Source organism: Tauraco erythrolophus, chromosome 5, assembly GCF_009769465.1.
Source record: "Tauraco erythrolophus isolate bTauEry1 chromosome 5, bTauEry1.pri, whole genome shotgun sequence".
In the NCBI taxonomy this organism is placed as follows: domain Eukaryota; kingdom Metazoa; phylum Chordata; class Aves; order Musophagiformes; family Musophagidae; genus Tauraco; species Tauraco erythrolophus.
The window spans coordinates 30607497-30632871 of record NC_141469.1 but is presented as its reverse complement, the minus strand read 5'-3'; the positions used below and the strand labels follow the sequence as shown (position 1 = coordinate 30632871).

General features: G+C 40.4%; 1 protein-coding gene across 1 annotated transcript in view; it reads right to left on the bottom strand.

Moving 5' to 3' along the window:
- Positions 1-5705: 5705 nt before the first annotated feature.
- CFAP99 (cilia and flagella associated protein 99) overlaps positions 5706-25375 on the bottom strand; it is a 60604-nt gene continuing 40934 nt past the window's right edge. Inside the window, exons 11-15 of the mRNA XM_086612037.1 lie at positions 23536-23677; positions 22186-22337; positions 16487-16692; positions 8192-8354; positions 5706-5897 (exon numbers count right to left, since the gene is read on the bottom strand). Coding sequence (XP_086468163.1) covers positions 5706-5897; positions 8192-8354; positions 16487-16692; positions 22186-22337; positions 23536-23677 — 855 coding nt within the window. The remainder of the gene's footprint in view (positions 5898-8191; positions 8355-16486; positions 16693-22185; positions 22338-23535; positions 23678-25375) is intronic.

The following is a 25375-nucleotide window of genomic DNA, read 5'->3' as shown; positions in this document are numbered from 1 at the left end:
TCTCTGTAAAGGTAGATACTTGAGAAAAATAAAAGTAAAGTCATCTAAATTAAGGATGCTGACGTTAGGAGTAAAAGACTATTGATTCCCATATTTGTCATTTAAGTCTCCTGTTAAATTTTTTCCTCTATAAAAAAGTTCACATTTTCACTGCGTTCAAGTTCAACATGTTTGAATTACAACTCCAAAAAATGTATTCTCCAGACAACATAAACTGAAAACTTTTCTTACATCACTCCAAAAACACAGTCTTGGTCTCCCTCATACTTAGCATGAATTACGGCAAATCAGCTTAAGCAAGAAGTAGACATTTTTACTGTGTCTGACTAACACAAACAAGACTTTACTTCATAATAATCCTAAACATTACAAATACACTAAAGTAACCACCTCAAGAAAGCAGTGATGTCAGTCTTAACATTTGGTGTGTGAAAGGCACAGGTAACAAAAACAGTATACATAGTATTTGTCAAAACATGATACTATCCCTTTAAGACTTTGCTTCTCATTTCCACTATTAAGACCTCTTTCCACTCCTAACAACAGGAAATACCGTATCAGAGATGCAGTATGTATGAAAAAAATTTCTGTGGTCAGAAGATGCACAAGCAAATCACAAAGTGCTAGTCTTAACATTTTTTTATCACAGGGAACAGTAATCTGCCATTTTACTCTTTCAAAACTTTCCTATCATGTACGTCCCATACCTTTAAAGATGTTCTCATTTTTTCAGATGCACTACACCAACTTTAGTGAAAACAAAAGCCGAGTCTACTACGTTTTACTCAAATTAGGTCAAGCAGTCCCATACTACAAAAGCTGGGTGAGAGGCACTATAAAAAGAATAAAGATGAGAGAGAAACAGCCTACCATTGAGATATACTAGCCTACCTGCTCTAAGCAGTCAGCTACATCCACAGACAAATAAGCCATATGTTTATGAGCAGCCTAACAAAAAAAAAAACCCAAACCACAATAACAACAAAAAACAAATCCGAAACAAAACAAAGAAGCAGAAGAAAACACATCCAAAACTTTCAGTTCGCCAGATGTCCTATTTTAGAAACAACAAAAAAAGATGCAGACTGGTCAGAAGAAAAGCTCCTCATTGTTCTTACATGCAGTTGTTCCTCTGAGAGAGGCTACAGCTTACTTTCAACTGTCCCAAAATCAGACAAAGAAGAAGAAAAAAGAAGTTGAGTCTTTTCACGTCCTGTAATGGAGGTGTAGAGGGACGCTGAGGCAGGAACGCAGCATCCCCTTTGCTCTCACTGTCACACAAAATGGGAGAACAAACTAACAACTTCAGGCAGCTACATCTACCGCATACGCCGAGCCACCTCTCTTCCTCCAGAGCAGCGGGGGAACGCCATCGCCTCCTCCCCAGCACCTGTCTCTCTCAGCCACTTCAGGACACCCTCTGAACGCAGCAAACGCAGTTGGTGACCCAGCGGAGGCCAAGGGGCCGAGGCGGCCCGGCTGCAAGAACCGGCCAGTCTCGCTTTCGAGGGAACACGGCGCAGAATGCGGGCGCAGGCCTCGCCGGCCCCCGGAGCTCGGCGCTGCCGGCCGCCAAGCGATGAGGGCGGCCGCCGCGCTCGGGGTGGGGCGGCGGGCCGGAACGGAGGGCCCCTCAGAGCGGCGGACAGAGAGAAAAATAAAAATAACATACGGCCGGGACACGGCACCCCAGGCAGAGCGAGGGCAGGCCGGCGGAGAGCCGAGCGGGAGCCCCTCGGGGCCGCCACAGCGACGGACAGGGCCATGGCGCCGGCCCGCGCCCAGGGAAAAGGGCTCGGGTCGCCGCCCCCGCCCCGCAGAGGGGCCAGCCCCGGCCCAGCCCCGCCGCGCCGCGCAAGGCCCGGCTCTCCGCACCGGTGGAACAAGCCCCGTCTCCCCCCGCCGCCCGCCGCCCTCCGCGCCGGCCCGGCCTGCCCCTCCCCCACCGCGGCCGGGCGCAGCTGCCTTCCCCACTCCCGCCCCGCCGTTCCCGCACCTGCCGCCCACCCCGCCGGGCACCTCAGCGAGACAGGGCGGGCCCGGGGCCGCTGGTGCCGCTCCCGGGCGCCGCTCCCACCCCCACGACAGAGCCTCCCGGCCCGCAGCACTCACCCCCGACACCCGGCCCGGCAGCGGCGTACGGCAACGCCCGCCTCCGCTCTGCCGCCATTGGGGGACCGCGATCCTGCCGCTTCCGGAGTGGCCGCCGCGCACGCCAGTTGGGAAGCCGCGAGAGGGAAGGGGAGGGGCCCCAGCGCTCATCCGGCCCCCGGGGTGTGCCGGGAGTTGTAGTTTCGCGCGCGGCCGGGGCGGGGCGGCCCCGCTGCCCCCTCACGGCGGGACGCCCTGACCCGGCGGGGGGCAGCGGCCCCTCAGAAGCTTTCCTCATTCCCAGGGTTAGTCCAGCTCTGATGGACGCTGAAAGGGGCGGCCGAGGCAGGACAGTGCCTTTGCTGTGTTCTGCAATGTGGTGGTACGGGGAGGGCTGTGTATGAGCTTTGGGGAGGGGGGTCGTCCCCACCCCTCTATCAGTCTTCTGGAAATGATTCCAACGCACTGAGCAAACTTCATCACAGCCATCAACCTGGGAGATTGTGACCTGTTGCCTGTGGCATAGTTAGTGTGTGGCATAATCCTCTGCGTAACTCATTAGAAACATCTGCAGAGGTGTTTCGATGCCCTCACCTCACTGTTGAAAAGGGTTTTTCCCAACTGCTTTGCCGTAACGCAAGGATCATCTGGCCTTTCCTGGATCTTACTGCCCTGCGCCTGGCCGTTTGACTGTTCGTAGCTGAACTCAGAGCTTTCCCTGGGGACTGTTCTTGCCTTCTCCTGCGCTGCGTTAACAGCGCTTGAGATGTGTGCTAGGTATGTTTTTTGCTCACAATTCCAACATACCCATCTCTGTGCCTTTGGTTTCATTTAAATAATAACACATCTGTGCTCTCTAGGGCAGGTGGGATTAGCTGGCTGGGCAGCGGCTGAGCGTGGGCTTTGCCTCATTACCAGGGCTGATTCGGAAGAATGAGCTCATCACAGGGCTGAAACCCCTCCGTCTTCCTCAGGTAATTCGGGCCTCGTTACATGTTAAGGCTTGTTGTGGTCTGGCCATTTACACTGAAATAAGAGACCTCTAGAATGTGCAGCTTTTGGCACTGAAAGGGTTTCTTAATGACTTTGTCACTAAGATCAGACAGGTGAAACTTCTGATTGTGTGTTCTGTGAGATGATTTAAGAGTCTGGTTCACTCAGTCTTGGCTGCATTTACCGTTACAAATGCGTAAATGAATGAATCGTGAATTATTCATGCACCTGTGTTTCCGCAGAGCAGGATGAGTGTAGAGGCATTGCTGCCTGTCAGTTATGTGTGTGGATTAACCAAGCTGTGGATGGTCTGTGCCACACACACTAGCTGAGGCAGAAGCGTGAATGCTTCATGCTTGTAGTGCCATTGGAGCTCACCAGTGGAGCTCCAATGTGCCATTGTATGAGCTCCTTGTAGCGCCATTAATGAGCTCCTTGTAGTGCCATCGGAGCTCAACTGCATACTTGTAGCGCCTTTGGAGCTCACCTGGCTCCAATGGCACTACAGCTGCTTATGTAATATAATGCTACCAAGTCCTCCCAGACCTTTGCTGGCTCTGTGTTGGCTCACCTTAGGTTTCTCTGTACCGCATTGCTGGAACAGAAATACTACAGAAGGTGCTCCAGTGGCCAGGGACAGAGTGGTTCTGGATAGGGTCTGCTGCCTCCAACATCCAAGTTATTCATGTTTGTTGGGATGAACGTGGTATTTTTGATGTTATTCTGTGTATTCTGTTGCAAAACCTGCCATCACTGAAAATCAATAGGCTGTATTGATATAAAAATATCAATATAGGAACATATCCTACATGTCAATATAGGAATATACTAATATTTTTCCCAAAAGACTCGCATTCTTTTACGTTCCTTAAAACGTTGATTCTGAAGATGATTTTATGCATCAGATCCTGCAGTAGCAATAGGGCTATTTGTGACTTCTGAAGGTAAAAATTCCACAGCTGGATAATTGAGATTGCTGTATTCCTCAGTCCTTTTGTTTGAGAGCAGGGGAAGTATGGAGAAGAAAACAGTTATTAATCAGCTTGATTTCAATTCAGTAAGAATTTTGAAAACTGAGCCCAACATCCCAAGGGAAGAAGCATGCAGTATGATGGGTTTTTGAAATTTCCATATTACCTACCTAAGTACACCTGCCTATCTATTTGCTTAATGATGATTTATGTTTTTTAAAAATTCTCAAAATGCAAGACACATCAAAAAGTTTAGGAGGAATGACTCAGCTGTGGAATATCCCAGACTATGACTGTCAGCCCTGTTAATTGCTAACTTCTGGAAAATTGAGGTGTTACAGTCACTACTTGGCTTTGTTTTTTTGGAATACAATGCAACAGACTGCTGAGCAACCGCAAAGGAAGATAAACTCCCTGCCACCAAGGATTTCTTATTTTAAGCTATTACAATCCCCTACTAGACGTAGTGTCATAGTTCCCTCTTCTCTGTAGTTCTGCTCTCATTCCTTCTTTTCACCCTGATATGTTCCTTAACTCTTCCTACTGAGCATACATTACTTTCACGGACTGCTTTAGCATTTACTTTGAATGAAAAAATAAAGCTCATTTTATCAGCTTGTGGAAGTGATCTTCACAGCTAGGTGGCAACAGAAGAATTGCATTAGGCTTCCTTCTGTAAAAAGTGAGAAATGTAACGTGAGAGCATTAAAAGCAGCTGCCTGACTCGTAATGTCAGTGACAGTCTCCTTCAATTTAAATATTTGCAATAGCCATAATTAAACACTTAGTAACTGGCTTTGAGTTAAAATGGAAATACATTGCATAGGCTTACTGCTGTGCAGATTTTAATTCAGATTTACATCCTCCTTGGCTTATGTGCCTAGAATAAGTCTTGTGATTTAAAGGCTGTTTTACACAGTATAGAAATTGTCATAGTGGGCAAATTATCTTCTAGGTGAGTAACAGAGCTTTGACTTTTTCTGGAAGCAGCCCTCTAAAGGGATCAAGCAATGTGATGGTCTCCTTCAACTGTTTAAAGATTGAAGACATTCACATCTGCAAAAAGAGAGATGGTCCATCTGGGTCACTGAATCTAGACTCTGGCTCCTGGAGGCTATCACATCATCTAAACCTTCTAAACAGTCTTTTCGTCATCCTCTAAAACCAGTGTTGAAACTGGTGATCCTCTTACACAGAGTTACTGTCATGTAAGAAGACGTGTTAGGAACTTGGGTTGACCATGCCTTCTGAAAAGATGCATATGTAAACAAATGTTGCTTGTTTTTTTTTGCTCTGATTTTGTTCTTTTGGAAAATAAGCATAGCAAACTGTGGCATAGTATACAATGATAACAGAAATTCAGATCGCAACATTCTTATCCAGATATTTGCCAATGGAGCTCCAAGGGTAAGGTTTTGGTTTCTTAAAGCTTTTGAATCTAACAGAAAAATATGTATCGTTATCACTTAAAACCAAAATTCTGTTACAAAAAAAATCAGCACATTTTATTCCATTGTGCCTGTATGACCTTTTTTTTTTTTTTAATCTCACCGTAAAGGTGAAATAAATAAATTCAACCTTATTATTCTAATAAATAGGCAGACCAGGAGATTTCCAGAAGGCCTGAATTCGTTCCAAATGTATTTTATTTCACTTCAGAGCGCAGTATACAGACTGTGGCTCCACAGAGCGCAGTATACAGACTGTGGCTCCACTTCTTGCTGCCTCATAGGCAGCCATTTTCTGAGCTATTTCTCTGGCCATGAAGCCATGTTGAAGGATCTTGAACTGTCGTTCCCGACTCTCTTCCAGTTCCTTCCAATGGTTCCATTGCAAAGCGTCCTGCAGAAAAGACACACAGGTGATCAGACGGCAGAGGATATAGTGGTTCTCTTTAGAGGATACACTGAACTTCTGTTTGATAATCAGGCTGACTGGCAACAGTTTATTTGCTAACATGATTGGGAAACTTGTCAACATCAAACTGAGCATGATGAATAGAAAGGTAAATTGACTGGGTTTCCCAGTTTGAGATGAATTAAACAGAGCTGCAACACTCCACAAAATGTTAAGTCAAGATAAGATTACATCTGGATGATTTGCTCTAATGTTGCTACCTTATGTTCTTTGCCAACAGTTTATTCTTGAAGCCATAAATGAACAGTTGCACAAATCCTATCAGACTCTACAGGTTTGCTGATTCAAAAGCTGGGCTCACAAGGGACCATTCCCGAAAAAGCTCAGAAATAACAGAAACCTGCTACTTTTTCATCTGATTCTTTGCTTAAAATGATAGAAAGATAGATTTTTTTTTCATTATTGGTAGTTTTTCTTATGGTTAGTTTTCCATAATGGAATATAAATTCTGTTTTATTAAGAATCTAATAGTGATTTATAAATAAATGTTGCTTTGACTTATATCAGCACAACCCTATTGGGCCCAAAGGGCCATCACAAATGCAACTGAAGCCACAATTTGGAAATTTAATACAAGGGGTTAGTGTCACTTTTGTTCTACTTATTGAGGAACCTAAAAGGGAGCAGTGCAACCTGAATGGCAGGTACCTATTGCTTTACAACTAAGGGAGGAATTTTCTCTGATAGTCACACTGACAACATTTTCAGCAATATGTAGTTCAACTACAATAAAGATGCTGGTAAACATATCTGACCAGAATTGAGCCACATAGTAACATTTGGATACGGTCATGCAGAGCTGAACAGCACTGATGGAAGATACGTCACAACAGCTGTATAATTTATAGAAACCTTGATTTTTTCCTATTGTTTTTTCTTTTTTTTTTTTTTTTACACATGTCTTAACATTTCAGCGGAACATAAACAAAACCACTGTGACATCTTAAGACATTTACTGCGTAAAGCGAAGCTCAAGAATAAGGCAAAATCTAACTTCAAAACAACTTTCAAACTGTGGGATTTTTGCTCATTCGTATGACATCGAGGCACTCATACAGACCCATGTCAGGTAGTCAAAAGTTCTAGCATTTCTCTTTTTTATTTTAAAAATATCTCACATTTGTAATTATGTGACTGCTTTCTTTTGAAGTCTGCCTTTATTGCTTCTACTTTACTTGGGACTCCATTCAGCAAAGTGGTTAAGCATGCGTTCAAAACCTTAATTCGGAAAGACATCTCAGCTTAGGAGATGCTTTCTTCAAATAGGTCTTCAATGTTTTCTTTGCTAAAAGGGATAGACCTTGTTGTCTGTATAAGCACCTACATGTTTTGCTTGCCTGAAATGGGGATTCTGAAGGCAGGAAACCTTGATACTCTGAAAGATTGCACTATTTTGTTTTTTAAACTACACACACTTGAAAACTGGTTTTCCTCTTCATTGAATTCAGCTTCATCTAACTTTCTCACAAAACAGGTAAAGAGTTAGTATTACTTTAACGGACTGGGAGATTTACTTCTAATTTTACATTGCGCTAGTACAGTTCTTAAAAAGTGATCTCATCATGACTGTTCACTGCAGTGTTCCATATGCTGTGGTACATGTATTATTACTGGTATATGAACCACTTCTAAATGTTAGGCATGCATGAGGCAATGGCAGAGGCGGCAGCAGCAGCAGAAGCAGCGAGCGGTTCCTCACCGCTTGTCTTTAGACACTTGCCAGGGAAACACAACCAGTGTGAACCAGCATAAAGCCTACAGGCCTAGTAGTGCTTTCGTCTGATATTGTGGGACCAGGCTGAGGAAAGATGAAGTAAAAATCATGGGAATGATAAACCGGAACATGCTTTGGGTGAGAGAGGGGGTGAGCATCCCAGTTTGGTGTAATGGGGGATGAGTGTGATAGGAGGGTAAGAAAGGCAAGGGTAAGGGACAGAGGGTAAGATGCTGTTTCCATGGGATGAAAGTGTGTGGTAATAAAAGTGGGAAGTGTGTTGTATGGATGAGCCCTGCTCTGTGGTGGCAGAATGTGAGTCAAGAAGGTGAGGTCAAGGCCATGGTTTGGAGAAATCGTGCCTACGCAGGAAGGAGGGCATTGCTATTGCCAGACATGTATGGCACCATCTGCCTCTGCCCCCCCTGCCAGTGCTGGCAGTTGAGCAAAGGTCTGTGAACAGCAGGTCTACTGCAGAGCTTTTCTCCTTATGTAACTCCCAGACCTTCCTTGATGTGATGCGGGTTTTCTGGGGGGTAATCTTTAAGAGTCCTGCTTGCTTTTTACGCTCCATCGTTTTTTCTACAATCTTTTTCTGCAAGTTTAAAATGCGTTCATCTTTCATAGCCCTTTCACCAGACTGGGACTTTCTTTTCTTTTCTTCTTGCCTGCAAAATCAAAAAGAAGCAATGAGAAGGTAAAATAATATCAGCCCACAGAATGAATCCATCTGAGCATATTATCATGATAATAATGAATTTTCTCTTGCTTCTGGGAACCAGCTAGACTCAAAACAGGTTTAAATCATATAGCTTGATGAGTGTAGTATTCACAACTTGCTTCTTGCTGTTTACAGAACATCATCATTAAACAGTATAAATGATCTCTTCCCACAGGATGCCATGATGACAGTTTCTGAAGTATTTCAAGCCTGATATGACATTCTTTAGAAAAAGCAAAACGTGTGCAAAACCTGTGATAATACTGCAGTTTTTTGTTGTGAGAACTATGGAGTTTTCCTTATATGATCATCAGTATTCATCTTGATTGCTGTATTTCTTGGCAAATGAAAGATACTCTTTTCTGTGCAATCTTAATGCCCAGATTCAGAATCTATGGGATGGTGATGTATTAATTAAGGTTAGTGGGTCTAGGTGAGCATAAATTGATAGCACCATGTGCAGCATAAAAGTAAGGCATAAGAGAGATGTTATCAGAGAGTCTCTTTTTTTTTTTTTTCCTTCTATTGTAGCTACTTTTCTGTCCTCTGGAGTTTACTTTTTTTCTGGTTTTGCTTACTTTCACCCAACTGGCACAATTTACTCACAACTTCTTCATGTAGGTTACACCACCTTGCATAGTTATTCACTTACCATCCAACTTTCTCTTTTATTCAATATTGCCCTTGAATTTGGCTCAGTATGATCAAGCTGTAGTATTTATATTATGTCATGAGTAGCTGTGATTCTCTGGCCAAATTCAGAGCTAAAGTAAGTGTCAGATCTACCAAAGAATATACATAATTATACAATATACAACCAGGTTAGATCTGAGTCTTTCTCTCAGCTGGCAAGGATAGTTTTGTAAGGAGTTCTTTCATACTGCAGTAGTACAACATTACAGTTGCTTTTATTGGAAACCAGATTAAGACTCCAAATGACCAAGAACAGAGAGCACCAGGACATTGTTCGGCTGATACTGTAACATAGTGTTTTCAGTATAAGGCGCACTCTTCTGAAGCAGCTGGAGGAAGGGGAAGAAGGAAGTTCCTTCTGATACTAAAGCCACTGATTTGCCTAAAAAAGTGTCTGTACCAAGAGTCCAGGGATCCAAACACTTCTTTCGTCTTGGGAGAGGTGGCTTTTGTCTGCCTTCTTAGCTCCATTTTTGCTGATAGGAAACTTTCTGTAACAGCAAGTATTTTTCAGAGCAGCCATTCTGGACTAGAGTTCTCAAAATCCTCAGGAACTGGATGAAGTGGAGATTTGACCTGTGTTACATTCTGAAATGTGACTGTGAACTCTAAATAAGGGGCAGAGCTTAGCTTGGCTTCTCATTTCCTGAGACACTTCCTGAACCTCTCTGCTACTTCTGTCGTGCCATGTGGTTAGGATAACACTTCCTCATCCTCCTTAGTACTGTGACATACTCTGCCACACTGAGATTAATTTTTAACTCTGTTCTGTAAATCTAAAAATTAAGTACTATCATTTGATATAATTGAGAACATGGATTATTTCTTTTTGCATTGTAACAAGGCATTGCATTCCAAGGGATATAGGAGAATATAACAATAAGGTTTTATGTAAACACTTGATGATTAAATATTATCAGTGGGAATAAGCAACAAAACCTTTCATTACATGCAAATCCAGATTCTTGTAAATACAATTACAGGAAATATAGCAAGACATGAAGCAGCAGCAGCTGCTTCTGAATTAACATTGTAAATAGTTGCTTATCCTCAGAGTAATATTCAGTCCTCCTCTGCATGAAGTCATCTACCAGTCATCTACACTATTGTGAAAAGCTGCCAATCCCATAGGTTTTCAGATGCCACACCACATCATAACAGAAACTCAAAGAGGGGAAGGAATGAAAAAAGAAATTTTAAAATTCTGTTTTTCTGCGACGGTCATTTGAGAACTTTCAGGATAGAAGAAGCTCGTATGATCTCTGTCACCCCATATCACGTACTTCCTAAGGAAGTAAGAATGGGGTAGTATATAGTTAGAAGAATCCTCTCTAGATTCAATAGAAAATTGTGGTACTTTATGGAAAAAAAATGCAGAAACTATTTTAATTTTACTTTTAAGTTTATTTACCAGCTACTGGTACTGAATGTGCACCTTGAATAAAACTCGATCTTTAAAAAATATACTAGTTCCTAAAATGTAATGTCAAATCTTTGGTCCAAAAGAGAATTTGTTCATTTTATTTTCTTTTGGTCTCTGACAAGAGTCTTCCATCCCTTTGTGAGTCTGCCATAATTAAAAAAAAATAAATTTCCCTACTAAAAACTTGGAAAAAATGTGTAATATTTTTGAAGTCCATGTGTATTTGAAATGGTTTAACAAACTCTAGTTTTTGCTTTGTGACCTTGTCAGAAAGTACCTTTTAGTGTTGAGGAGTGAGATGAGATTCTTGAAAGTGCTTACAGGAGTTTGTAGTAGTGTGGGGTGTACATATAAACTACTCAAAGGAGGACAAGTAAGGGATTAATGAAAGATTTAATAGAACATGGATATAAAAGCAAAGAGTGAAAATTCCTTTATCTACCACTGATTTCATTCTCTATTCACTTTCTGTGTAAGCTCTGTGTGCAGTCAACAGCAGAAAGATTTTGGCTGACTATAATGAAGTACAGAACAATTCCATCAGTGATGGGTGCCATAAGTGTCTTTCTACTTAAAATAATATTCCAGGCATTGTAAACTGCAGTTGACATCCCATATTTGTTGCTTTGATAACTTCCTTAGTAAATATAATGAATTTTAAAAATATGTAAGTATTTTTTTTATTTCACATTTTACGAACTTGTCATAGAGTTTGTTAGTCGAGCGTCGTCTTACTTACATATCCCTTGTAATTATTTAACTACCTGCCTTGCAATTTTAGCATCTGGCCAAATGGACTCTACGTCCAAGAGGTCATTCGGCCTATAACTGAAGCAGCAATTCAGCATTAAAGGTTTTCCTATAGGAAATAAAAACACTCGAAACAGTTGGATTAGGCCTTCTCAGCTATGTTTAAAAAATGAGGAATCTGAAGATTTGCAAAGAGGATTCCTCCTGAAAACTACATTTTGCTCTTCATTTACATTTTCAAACTCCAGCTTTACATCAAAAGTATAAGGAGTCAAATGTATGACAGCTCTCAACTGACTCCAAATTTAGGAGCTCGGACTGTATTTCTAAGCTCACCTTACAAAACAGAGTCTTGTGCAATAAACACAAATCTGTTTTTAAAGCAGAAGTAGGATTGCATTATAGTGTAATAAACTGTTTTTTTTTTATTTCCTCATACGCTCAGTCTCAGTGACTAGGGCTGTCTGTACTTCACAGTACCTTGCCTTTTTTCTGTCCTGCACTGTATAATCCTTAGTTATTGCAGTAAGGAAAATGAATGTATCTGTTAACAGTTCGCTGTTAAGGGAGTCATTATTTTGACATTTAAGAACACTACACTATTAAATTGATTACTATTTTGTACTAATGTGAGGGATTTAAGCACTCAAAATCTGACTCCCTTCCAAAACAATTAACTTATTAAGCACCTAATTTTAGGTGGGGAAGTGATTGTTATTCATAACAGTGTTTTTCTCATTTGAAATAAAGAATAGGAAACTGTATAATCAAAGTTCATTCATGGAATCACCGAGTAATTGAGGTTGGAAGAGACCTCTGGAGGTCATCTTGTCCACTTGCTCCTGCTCAAGCAGAGCCAGTTGCTCAGGACCATGTTCAGATGGCTTTAGAACATCTCCAAAGATGAAGAGCCAACAACCTCTCTGGGCAACCTGTGCCACTGCTCGGTCACTCTCACAGTAAAAAAGGTATTTCCTGATGTTCAAAAGGAACTTCCTGTGTTTCCTCTTGTACCTCTTGTACCTCTTACTGGTCACTACTGAGAAGAGCCTGGCTCTGTCTTCTTTACAGCATTTGCTCACATATTTACATTTCTGATCCATCATTGCTGATAAATTTCCTCCTGTTTCAATGCTAGTGAAGAGCTGGTTACCAGCAGTAGGGAATGAGAAACTAAATCTTACTTCCTTATTGCCAGCATATACAGAACCCTATGTATTTATGAAATTTGTGAAATTAATGAAATCACAAATATTATGAAGTACCAGAGCAAAGTCCCTTATATTGCTAATTATTCAGCTTTTTTCATCATTCTAGGCTTTGTTTTTGAAGACCTGAAGCAATAGCCACACATAGGGACAACATGGGACATGTTTCCCTGTTACATCTTTCCACCTCCATGTGCTGTCTTGCCCCTTCCCTCAGTTGCGTGCTGCATCACAGGGTTGTGCTGTCTTATGGGTTTTTGAGGATGGGGCTCTGTTCTCCTCTCCTCACCCAGAAGGCCTTTGACCCCCTAAGTCAGACCTGGACACTCCAAGGAACACCTGCTTTAGGGAGTTTGTTCTACTTGGAAAGGACCATCACAGTTTTCCATCCATAACCCTCCCTTCTGCTTGTTCTCCTCACCCTTCTCATAACCAGCCTTCCCCCTTGCCCTCCTGCCATGGCTGCCCTCACTATTTCCACCCCTGCTCGGTTCATGCCAGGAGAGAGGTGTTACACTGGTGTGTGGTCCTTGGCAAGGAGGGGTTTGAGCACTGGCAAGTGACAGGGAGATAAAAGAGTGCTTTGCCACCTTGGCAAACACACCATTGTTTGTAATCCAGTGAGGAGACCCCAGCATGCTGCGCCATTACCACAGTGTGTGCCGTAAACTTTTGTGTTGGTGGGAATCTGTGCATCTTGTTCCTCAGAACAATTTTCGGATTCTTCTTCCTCATATACAAGGAAGTCACAGAGGATTAGTGTCACTTCAGAGTGTTGACCTGGAATAGTAGCTGCTACCTTCACCTGGATGTTGCCCTGATTTGGAGAGGGGAGGAGGCTCAGGCAGCAGGCACTGTCACATTGCTTGAAAATGAGCAGGAAAACAAATAAGGCAAGAACATGAGCAAGAACAGAAATAAGGCTGTCTTCCATGTACCTTACGTATGTGTCAGTGGCTGGTGGGGGCATGGATGTGCTACTATCATCTGTGTGAGCCAAACAAAAGGGTAGGGTGGTGTTCACTAGATGGGCTTGCACAGGAGCCAGAAATTGAGAATGTGAAGTTTTGTGAGATAGCTTTCCTCTGGACAGCTTTAAACCACATAAGTGATTAGAGCATGCAGTCCCACGACCGCACTAAATCCAACTCAAAGTAAGACCCCCGAAACCACAGACAATGAGGATGGAGGGAGCCTCAGCACCAACCAGTTTGATCTGCTGCTTGATTCTTAGAGCATTAAGTTACTTGCAGTAATAGATGTAGCCTCACTAGAATGACAGGAAATGGTACCTGAAGTATACAGGCATGCAAGTTTAGCGTATTCCAACACTCATAAATCTTTTGGTGCTCATGTTCAAAAGCTGATAACTCAAATGTTTGTCCACTTCATATGCCAGTGCTGATTTTCAAACTGTGTGAAATTCTAGCGATTAAAGGGACGCCCTGCACATGTACTGAATTGATTCTTAAGTGTTCTGCAAGCACTCACAAAGCCACTGTTGTGATCGATGTCACGGCTTGCACTCTGTTAAAGGCTGATGTCTCTGTAATTTTTCATGTTCCATTTCCTATTTTGTTTAATATGGCTCATTATATGCTTGCTCAATGTGCTGCTTTTGTGTTGATGTATGTCTGTAAATGATATTGAAAGGAACCTGCTTGGTAGGGACCCAATTAAACTCCAGCTGACAGTAACGAAAGCACATTTGTTTAGCAAAGCTTAGCCACCATACTTCAGCTGATTAGCAGTACCTTTCAACATAATGCAATTTAACATGTGAATTTATATTGATGCATAAGGCTATCTTATGAAGACTATTGGTAAGATTTGCTATTCTATCCCTATAATTATTAATTCTGTAAACATAAAGATTTGCTTTTTACATCTCTCATGCAGCGTATCAATAATACATCCCAAGCAATTAATCACTCACATTGACTTGACAGATATTTCAGGACTCGAGATCTGTAAATCAGGTTTAACACCAAAGCCTATAGTTTGTTGAGAGAGAAATAAAAGCTGCAGCAGAGTATCTAGCATTTGTAAACAGGCCACCACACCATACTTCTGTATTAACAGAAATAACACCATGGATTTGCATGCTAGATGACAATGCATTAAATACACTCCCAAAGAACAACATTTCTGGTATACTGTGATGATGCCTCTTTGTAGTAGATGCTCCCAAGTTACGAACATAGGTTGCCTGGGAGCCATGAAAGGAAATGTCTTAAAACACCTATAATGAAACTTTATATTTTCTTTATTTGGAGAGCAAACAGGGCTCCGTTAAAATTACTGTATTACTTATCATGAGTCTGACTAGAAGCTTGCAAATTAAGTGCTTAATTTCATTTGGATTCTACCTCTTTGGCATGCTATCTGTTCTAAAAAACATTTCAAGTATCAGGAAAAAGTGAATCAAAGTTAGCTTCTCATTCAAGCATAGCTTATTTTAGGATCAGAACAGTTTTAGGTCTGAATTAGGCCAAAAAGTCTATTTTAAAGAAACCCAGCACTACACAAAATTCACAGACTGCACATCTAGCATAACAAGTGATAACTTTAAGTGGTTACAGTGAAACAGGTTTTATGTAGTATACAAGATCTTAATGCCTAGTTTGCATCTCTGGTGGAAAGAAAGCGGTGGCTTGAGTTGCTCCCACAGGCTTTCACAACACTGAATGTTTAGTGAGGGGAGTATATTTCCAGCTCTAACTCAATTTCAGGTTCTTTAGTCTTAAAATCTTTTCTCAGTATGTGCCATAGAAGAGAGGGTCACTGATCTATGCAGACAATCCACTGCAGCTGCAGTTATTGATTCATTACATTCATTAAACTATTTTCTTAAGTACTAACATAGTAAAACCTCAGTCTTTGGAGATTAACTATCATCAACAAACCAAATTAGAGCTGGGACTAGTGCAAACTAGTTAAATGAATACATCAGTACTGCCTTCTGTAATTGAGATTTAGACCTGGATTATAAATCGGTAACATGAATTTAACTCTAAGAAGCCACCTTTGGTATCTCTGCAATAAACACGAATCTAAGATATGTCTACAGACATGTGTTTTAGCCTGATAGAATATCTTCAGAATGTCAGCCTGACCATCTGTTTGGAAAATAAATATGGCAAGACAAGGACAAGGACTAACCTCTCAAACTCACCAAAGGGAAAAGGTGAGGGACAACTTGTAAGAAAACAATGGCAAATAGTCCAGATGCAGCAAAAATGGCATAAGATCAAGAGGTGTGCCATATTTTACACTTTTACATAGGCTTTCCTCCTGCTCAGCTTTATTTGTAAATAGCTTTAACTTAGATTTTAAAGGCTTTGTGGAAGGGACCTGTCTTATGCATATGTGAAGCATCTACGATTGTTATGGATCCTTTATGACAATGAATAATAAATATGATAATGAATAATAAATATGAATAATGAATACAAAATTTGATCAGAGAGCCTGTAAGCAAAGATTTTTCTTTTTGATCTACTGCTATAATATATTTAATTTATAACTTATTATTGTTATCAGAAAATCTCCTTCCTAAAATATTTTTAACTTCTAAAACAAGGCCTGCCTTTTCACATAACAAATGAGGTTCAAGGAAGAAAACTATAGCCTTAATGTATTGGTTTAGGTGAAAATGAGGAAGCACTTTAAGCAGCAAGCTAAAATGTTTCTAATAAAATCAAATTAGTTCTCATTAGCTGAAAAGGAACAGAAGAAAGGCAGAATTTCTTTCTCAATATATAATATTGGCTCTGAATCCTGGGGCAATATTGTCAACACTAGCCTACGGAGTGTCTTCAACTATAAATTCAAAATGATGAAAAAGATTTGTTAAATCTGTTGAAAATTATTTTCAAGAATAAAAATGAAATTCTGGCCCCAGTGTAATCCTTGGAGTTAAGAAAGGGCAGTATTTTGCTCTCTACTTGTTTTCTTTGTCAAAGGATGCAATGTTGTAAAGGTCACATGGAGTTTTATACTGACTTCAAAGCAGCTGCTCGTCCAAGTTCTGCTCTGAACACCGAAATCTGGTCCAGTTTGTCTAGAAGAAGTTGTTCCTTAGCTCGTTTTTCATGAATTATCTGGTCTCTCTTCTCTTCCTCTGCTGCCTTCTGTGCTTCTCTGAGTAGAGCGAGGCGTTCACGTAGTTCCACTATTGACATTTCACAAATTAAACCATGGCCAGCAGTCTAGAGAACATGAAATATAGGTTTAAATAACACTGTAAATACCAAGAGGAGAGTAAATGAGTAAAAACAAAGTATTTTGATTGTGCTCCAAATCATGCTGAATATATTTGGACTTCAAGAAAAATAGGGGTGGCCCTAACCCAACTGTTAACTATAGGATTGTTTTAAGGTGTAGAGCTTATCTTTCGTATGCATAAAATCACAAGGCTTATAAAACGTTTAATGAATAAGCATTGAAATATACAGTAGACTAATCATAAATGCAATGTATTTGCTGTAAAAAAAATCTAGTTGACTTATCTTTTAGTTTAATTAGGCTTTTGAAGTTTTAAAATGTGTAAAACTGCATTGTTTTTTTTTAGTTTTGAAAATCAGAACAGACTTTACACTAAAAAATATGCATTTTTTGTATTTATCAATTTCCAAAGTATGGATTTGATCTATGATGGCATCTACTATTTTCATCTGAAAAGACTAGGACTAAACAATGCTTTGTACCCAGGAAATGCAGATCTTACTGCCCAAAGTTAAAATATTAAACCCTGAATATTTAATGAAGGTGTTTTAAAATCCACTTTGCAACGAGAGTGATAAAGAACCTGATTCTGAGATGTAATGAGATACCTCTGCACCTTAGTTTGCACACAAAGACAGATAATTTCTATGCATATTTGTGAACACCTGAAGTTTTTGGCCCTCGCTCTTACATATACTCTTCCTTTCCCTATGTCTACACATATATACGTCTGCTTATATGGAACACTTGCATAAACCCACACAAATACTGAGCTGCTGTGTAGCTTTCTTTGCAAAATTTTTTCCATTTCACACCAACTAATATTCTTTTGTCTATCTTAACATAATTTTGGTACACATCTTTGGTGTGTCTCTTGTACCATGGCATGTTATAATGGAATATGTCCGTGCAGGAGGTCAAGATGCTAATCTGACACTTGCTGTACAGTCCTATAACATTAAGAGTGAAACACTGGTTAGGATTTTAATCACAAAAACCTTGGTCTACTTAGTTTCTTGGAACTGGTGACAGAAAATTAATGACAAAGTTTGGAAAGGATGAAGGAGTGGGGTGCAGAATCTAGAAGAACAACCACTCCTCCAAATTGTATTTCTCAGACTGAAATTAAGTGGTAATGATAAACATATCTAAGTAAAACTAATTACAGTCCCTTTACTGGAAAGAAATTATTCAGTTAAAGAGCAATCCTTTTTAGCAGGGAAAAAAAAAAGCCCTTGTATTGAATACTGAGCAAGTTGTTGACAGAATAGCAGTCGCTTTTCTGCTTTTGAGCTTTTCACAAAACAGAAAATGAAGGGAAAAGGAAAAAAAAAAAAACAAATGGGAAAAGAGAAGGATGCTCTGTCATAGATGATAGATGCTCAGATTGTCAGTTTGGCTGCAAGAATTGGCCTGGGTCCAGTCCCTCTTCTCTGGTCTGGGATGCCATCTAAGCAGTCTAGTCAGGTACTTGTCCTTCAGTGATCATTCTCTGTCTGTTCAGAGCAATGGCTCCATGAAATAGGGGGTAGGCCAAGAGAGATGAAGAAAACAGTAAGGTGAGGTAGGTGGGCAGGGGCAATAAAACCACAAAATAGAGTATGACAAATAACCAGGCTTGGCTCTCTGCTGCGACAACATTGGTGCTTAAGAAGGTTTATTATTGAGTTAATCTGGAGAATCTAATGATATCAGCTTGTCAGTGAAGGAGGATGTCTCTTGGGTGGTCATCCCTTGGGACTCCTCCAAGATTTCCAAGAGTCTCTCCTGCAGTTCTGGTCTCCATAGCTTCTCTTTCTAAAGCTTCAAAAGTTGAGTCAGTAAAAAGAGATCATCACTGTTTTTTCACCTACAGTCTGACTCTTCAATTTTGGCTCAGTGGTTTCTTCTTCCATGCTTCTTATGTGTACCAAACCTGACCTAAACAATGGTCGCCAGTAGCATCAGTAGAAGATTGATGGAAGAATTCAATACTAAGCAGTCTTATTTCTGCATCTCTTTGAAAAATATATACTGTCATAGGTTACTGAAAAAGTAAACGATCATTTATCCCCTTCTCAGCTTTCAATTGAGAGTGAATTTACAAACAGCAAGTGCTATGATACCTTGCCTCTAATTTAAACTAGTCAATGACTGTCCAGTTGTATTCACAGGAAGTGAAAGGAAAATGTTTTGCAACAGGGCATATGTACCAGTGGTAGTGTTTGAGCATGGCAAGCAGATATTGAAAAGGTCTAGGAGAGAAAATTTCATAGAAACATTGAATAGTAGAGGCTGAATATTTTGACTGTCTGCATTTCAAAAATATTCAGTGAAGAGAGTGAAGTGGTTCCTAAAATATGAAAAGTCCTACACATGCAGTAGATAATGCTGGTGTTCAAGCAACTTAAGTGCCATCAAGGGAAGAACTGGGTACTTTAAAAATTATGAGAATGAATGAGAATTTTATGGACACATACTTAATTTCTCTAAGCCTGAAAAAGCCTTTTGTAGAAAGAAAAAAACAGGGCAAGCTATCACCAAAAGCATGCTAATTCACTCAGAGTACTGTTGTAATGTTGAGTATAAGGGAATTGTGAAATTGAGATAAAGAATGATTTGGATTGGAAAGGACCTTTAAAGATCATCTATTCTAGCCCCTCTGCCATGGGCAGAGACATCTTTCACCAGATCAGGTTGCTCAAAGCCCTGTCCAACCTGGCCTTGAATACTTCCAGGGATGGGGCATCCACAACTTCTCTAAGCAACCTGTTCCAGGGGCTCCTCACCCTCATTGTAAAAAATTTCTTCATTACGTCCAATCTAAATCTTCCCTCTTTCAGTTTAAAACCATTGCCCCTTGTCCTGTCACTACAGGCCTTGGTAACTTTCTCCATCCTTCTTATAAGCCCCTTCAGATACTGGAAAGGTGCAATAAGATCTCCCCGGAGCCTTCTCTTCTCCAGGCTGAACAACCCCAACTCTGTCTTCATAGGAGAGGTGCTCCAGCCCTCTCATCATTTTTGTGGCCCTCCTCTGGATCCAGTCTACAAGGTCTGTGTCTTTCCTGTGCTGATAACCCCAGAACTGGATGCAGTACTCCAGGTGGAGTCTCACCAGAGCAGAGTAGAGGGGCAGAATCACCTCCCTTGACCTGCTGGTCACACTTCTTTTTTATGCAGCTTTCTGGGCTGAAAGTATGCATTGCCAGCTCCTATCAAGTTTTTAATTTACCAAGGTCCCCAAGTCCTTCTCCACAGGGCTACTCTCAATCAATTCATTCCCCAGTCTGTATGGATATTGGAGATTGCCCCAACCCGGGTGCAGGACCTTGCACTTGGTGTTGCTGAACTTCATGAGGTTCACATGGGCACACTCCTCAAGCCTGTCAAGATCCCTTTCCTCAAGTGTATCAACTGCACCACCCAGCTTGATGTCGTCTGCAAACTTGCTGAGGGAGCACTTAATCCCACTATCTGTGTCATTAGGGAAGACATTACATAGTATTGGGCCCAGTATGGACCCTTGAGGGTTATCTCTCATTACTGGCTTCCACTTAGACATTGAGCCATTGACTGTAACTGTTTGGATGTGGCCATCCAGCCAATTCATTATCCATCTAACAATCCATCCACAACATTCAGGTCCATTCTCTTGTACTTGCAACATGACCTGTATGGCCACTCCATTTTCAGCAGCCTTACACTTTAGTAACCTTACACACAGGATAAGCTTGAATTTTGAATTATTTTTTCATATATGACTTGAAACCTGCTTTTTCTGCTTTGTCGTTTGAGATGAGCTAGATGGGAAAATGTATTTAAAGACACGTCGTGTACTCAGAAACAAACTATTTCAGTGGAAGCTCTATGTGAGGGGTCAACAGCCACTGTAAGCAGCAATGAAACAGACTAGGTTCAAAAATAAGCAAATGCTGACATCCCAGTCACCTTCATTTTCCTGAATGAGAGCCTGCATCATTTTACAGAAGTTGTGATTGAAAAGTCACGACATTTCCACATCTGACTACGTTATGCCATTGTGTCTTTGCAGCCTTGCAGATCTTGCGACTGAATCATCTGTGTACAAAAACATGCGGTGAGACCATGCTAAGGGCTCTGCTTAGGGTCGATGCCATGTGCAACTCTGTCCGATGCAGTAAAAGACCTCTATATTGGAGTACCTCTTGGCATTTCCCTGCAGGTAGTTTACAGTATCCGTGGTGTACAATAATTCTCTGTACTCTTCACTTTTTTCCCTGCTTTTATCACTGTGGTTCAGTAATATTTCTCCACAAAGGTGTGGAGTGAGAACTGCCAGCTTTGGCTGGAAAAGAAGTGGAGAAGTGATGGCAATAGCCGTAAAGGCAACCAAAGAGAGTAAAGGGGAGCTGATTCTATTCTTGTTCACTTATTTCACACTTTAACATTAAATGTATTCTAAAATCTGATAAATGAGATGGAGGATCTTTCTGGTGGCTGCAAAGATAGTAGGTAGCTTTGGAATCGATGAATGGCTCAGTTCTACTCAGAGGAGCAGGAGAAAACCAAAGCATCATATTGACTGTTCCAACAGCCCCATGGAAGGAACACCTGTTACTTCTGTATGGTTTCTGCAGACTAGCCATGGATGTTTTTTGATTCATGATCTTCATTTGAATGCTCATGAAAGAAAGGAAGGAAACCCCCCGAAAGACTATACTTAAAATTGCTAGTGTCATTTTACATTATTTTATGTTATTCTTCTTTCAGTGTGGATAAGAAAAATGGAAGAGTATTTTCAGCTACTCTGATTTAGTGGTAAGATAACAGATTTCCAGATGCTGCCTAAGTCTGGAAATTCTGCAAAAGTGGGCATTGCAAAGCCCACTCTCAGGCATATCAATTGTTGTGCATCAATAGTGAGTCCCAGAATTTTGGAATACATTTACTGTAGACTTAACCACACACACACAAATAATTTGCACAGTAGAAGTGTAACAGCTCAGCAGGTTCTGGATTCTCTTGACCATCTCCTTCATATACCTGAATGTTGACAGTTTTGAAAGTACAAGAAATGAATTTTGCTGATTACCCTGGCAATCCCCACTGCAATACGAACAACTGTACATCAGTACAAAGTTTGTGTTCCTTTAGTCCTTACCCAGGACTGACAAATCTGTGAATCTGTGAAGATGGATAGAACATGTTGTCATCACATGTCAGTCTCTTTCTGAAAGACATTGGGAACCCAGATCCTGTTGGCAAAATTCAAAGAAAGTTCAAGGGGACTAAGGTTTCATTTAGCATCAGAATATTCTTCCTGGTAATATCTTCATTTTAAGAACTTTGTGAAAGTTCCAGTTCAGATCTAACCTTTGTGTCACGGGGTCACTTTGTACTTAATGCTGTGCATCCAGACCGTGATATATCTGCATGCAGTAGAGAATTCCTCTGAATGTGTGAAACATATACAGTATACATTTATGTAAAAATAGTAGTTTTTCCTTTTGATCTTACCTCAGTTAAATCAACAAACTTGTGTCTGATGCTTGGTAAAGACTCAATAGCTCGTATTTGTTGAATTAATTCATATCTTTTCCTAAGCTTTTCCTCCTCTTCTTCTAAAGCTTGCCGAAGAAGTTCTTGATTTTCTTCACAAACTTCCTGAACTGAAAGAAAAGAGATAATCTCTGTTAGCTGGTTGCATGTTTTATTATTTGCATATTTAGTCCATCTGAAGGAAACTTGATATGCATTTGTGAATAATGATAGTAATATTGATCTAAAGGTACTTGAGGGAACAGTCTGGCATTGGTGGGAGGAATGATTAGGGAAACAAATGTGTACTTCCCACCTCCACTATCTATCATTCTATTCAACATGTAAACACACCATATGCACACATAAAGTAGACACGTTGAATTACTGCTCCATAATTTCTGTTCTAATTGGTGCCTACTGTTTCACTATTTAATAAAAGGATATTATACAATAGCAAATATTCATAGTTTTTCAAGCTATATATATGATAGAAATCATTGAATTGCAAAGGCTGATAGGCTTTGCTAGGCCGTTTCAGAGTGGCTCACACCCCCTGCCGCCTCAACCCTTACTGGTACAAGTATGGAGATACACTAGCAGAGAAAAGTCTGCTCACCTACATACGCACAACTAGAGGTAGCCTGTTCATACAGTAGATGTTAACATGGCATTGTATTGGAATATGTACAGCCATGCCAGTAAGAACAGCCTTCTCCCTGGAATTCATTAGCTAATGCATTAACCGGGAATTTTCTTTAAGAATAATGGAGGATGAGTAACATTATTTCTCTTCATCCTAACGACTCCTCTGTCTTGGAGGTGCTACCTCCTTCTCCCTTGTGATACTGTCCTTCTAGGAGGTGGCTTTTCTTTCTAAGCTACGGTTTTCTTCTCTGGACTGTCTTCTCTGAAGAGGACAATAATCTTGAGCCATGATTCTTTCACAATGGTTGCTAGGCAAATCCTCTCTTAATGATATGAATCACAAGAATCTGAACTTCATAACCTGATTTGACAAAAAGTGCAGTCATTCACATATGCTACTTTTAGATGGAAAGGAAACTAGTTGCAGAACAATAGTGCTGTATTTCTGCCTTTTAAACAAGGATTAATTCCCATGACCAGTAGCTTAGAATTTCTGATCTACCCATTACCATCTGATTCCTGGAATTCATATTCATGCATTCATGGGAATATATAGCCTGGATCTTTCCCTCAATTTCCCTTTCCTTTCTGTTAAAATTGTAATTGGCCCACTTAAATAAAGATAAAGTAATTTGGGGGCATTTATCACCATCTCTTATTTTTCTGGCAATATATAAATACCTATCTGCTGTTTGTATTTCTGGAGCTTTATTTTTGCTTGCTTTGCATTCTTGTGTCCTTCCACGACCTGCTCCACCAGCTCTCTCATTTCTTTCTGTTCCTGTAGACGTTTCTCTGCATACTGGTGCATCAGCTCTGATTTCTAAATCCCAAACAAACAGGTGAATAAAATTCCTGGTAACTGGTGATCTGAGTGCCTCAAATAATTGAAATAGCACAAGGACAAATGGATTCAAAGTATTACATCATCCACAACAGTAGCAAAGGACATTGGCTGGGGACAACATAGAAATCCAGATTTAAGCTCCCCTCTCTATGTTTTATTTACCCACAACAGCCCTCCATAACATTTCCACTGCCATTTTCCAGGACTTCCTCCCACATGTTTCTAAAAGCAGACAAAAAAAGCCATCTCTGGATCTGGTTGTGAGGTAGTAAGAAGACTGCCAATCTAATACACAGCTGGTTGTGTGCCTGCAGGATCTTCTTGGACCTAAGTCTTATCTCTGTAACATACAAAAAGTCAACTTTCATCTATCACGTTCCTTTTTTTGTCAGAGGAAACAGGAAGCAGGAAACTGGAATTCTGGAGACTAGATTCCTTACTATACTTTCTGGTTTAGATGGAAGACTTTCTGGTTTTAAAAGAAGGAAGGGGGTCAGCATGACAGCCGTCGGTGAATGGAGAATTGGTGCTCAGTACTTCTGGAGATCTCCATATGGATGAAGTGCCCTGGTGGCATCTGTTGGCAAGCGAAGGAAGCTGCCTGGAATTGGTCAGATTAGAGCAAGTCTGATTTGCACATCCCCAAATCTATGCGTATTGGGACATTTCTGTTAACAAATAAAACACTTATGGTCTGAAATTGAGGTGAATATAATAATTACAGTGATTTTGGAATGAGTGTGAGCCATCACACTATGCTCAGTTGTACATAAGGTTCACTTTAAGTTCTTGCTACAGCCTATCTAAACAGACATGAAGACTCAATGCCAAAAAAGGTTGAAAGATTTTTTTAAAGGCCAGAGAAGGAACTCATTAAGCAAATTTCCCTTTTGCAACGTGGACTTTATGAAAATCTTGTATGTTTGTGGTTGCATCTTAGGTTGCTGAGACACTGCAGAGATATCTGTGAGAGATGGCCAAGAGAAAAGTACTTGTTGTCCTACAGGGCACAGCAGCAAACCAGGCTAATAGAAAAGAAAAGCCTGTGATAATGACTGAAAAATTTTAAATCTATAGTATTAGTTATTTCTTGATCACTAGTTTAGTTTATAGGAAAAGCACTGGAAAAATGTAATGTGAGTTTGGGGAAAAAAAAGAAAAGATCTAGCAATGTTTTTGGGAAACTGTGATTTGCCACATCAGAAACTGTGTGAAAATACTTATTGGCATAAATATTCAGTTTTCCATATATATAGATCCAAAGAGAGTTCTCTGCCTGAATTTTCCCCAAAGAGAGATCTAGGCACGTCATATAATATAAAGTAAATTGAATTATATCAGTTTAAGAAAACAAATTATTTCATATTTGTGGTGCTCATTTTAACAAGATAATGATATTAGTCATGTATTGTTGATTTCATTGCAAATGGTGCTTAGTGTCTTAGTATGTGTTCAAAAAGGATATCCACAATGACATAGATGTAGAGGAGAATGCCTTAACCTTTTGTTTTGTTCAGTTTACTTTATAAGTGTTACCAATCAAATCAAACATTGTAAAAAGTACTTAATATATAAGCATTGCAGTGTCTGGAAGTTATGGCATTATTTTTCCATTGTTTGCAGACTCCAGAGAGTAAAGACACTGTATAGAACTTTTACAACTTCTTATAGTAG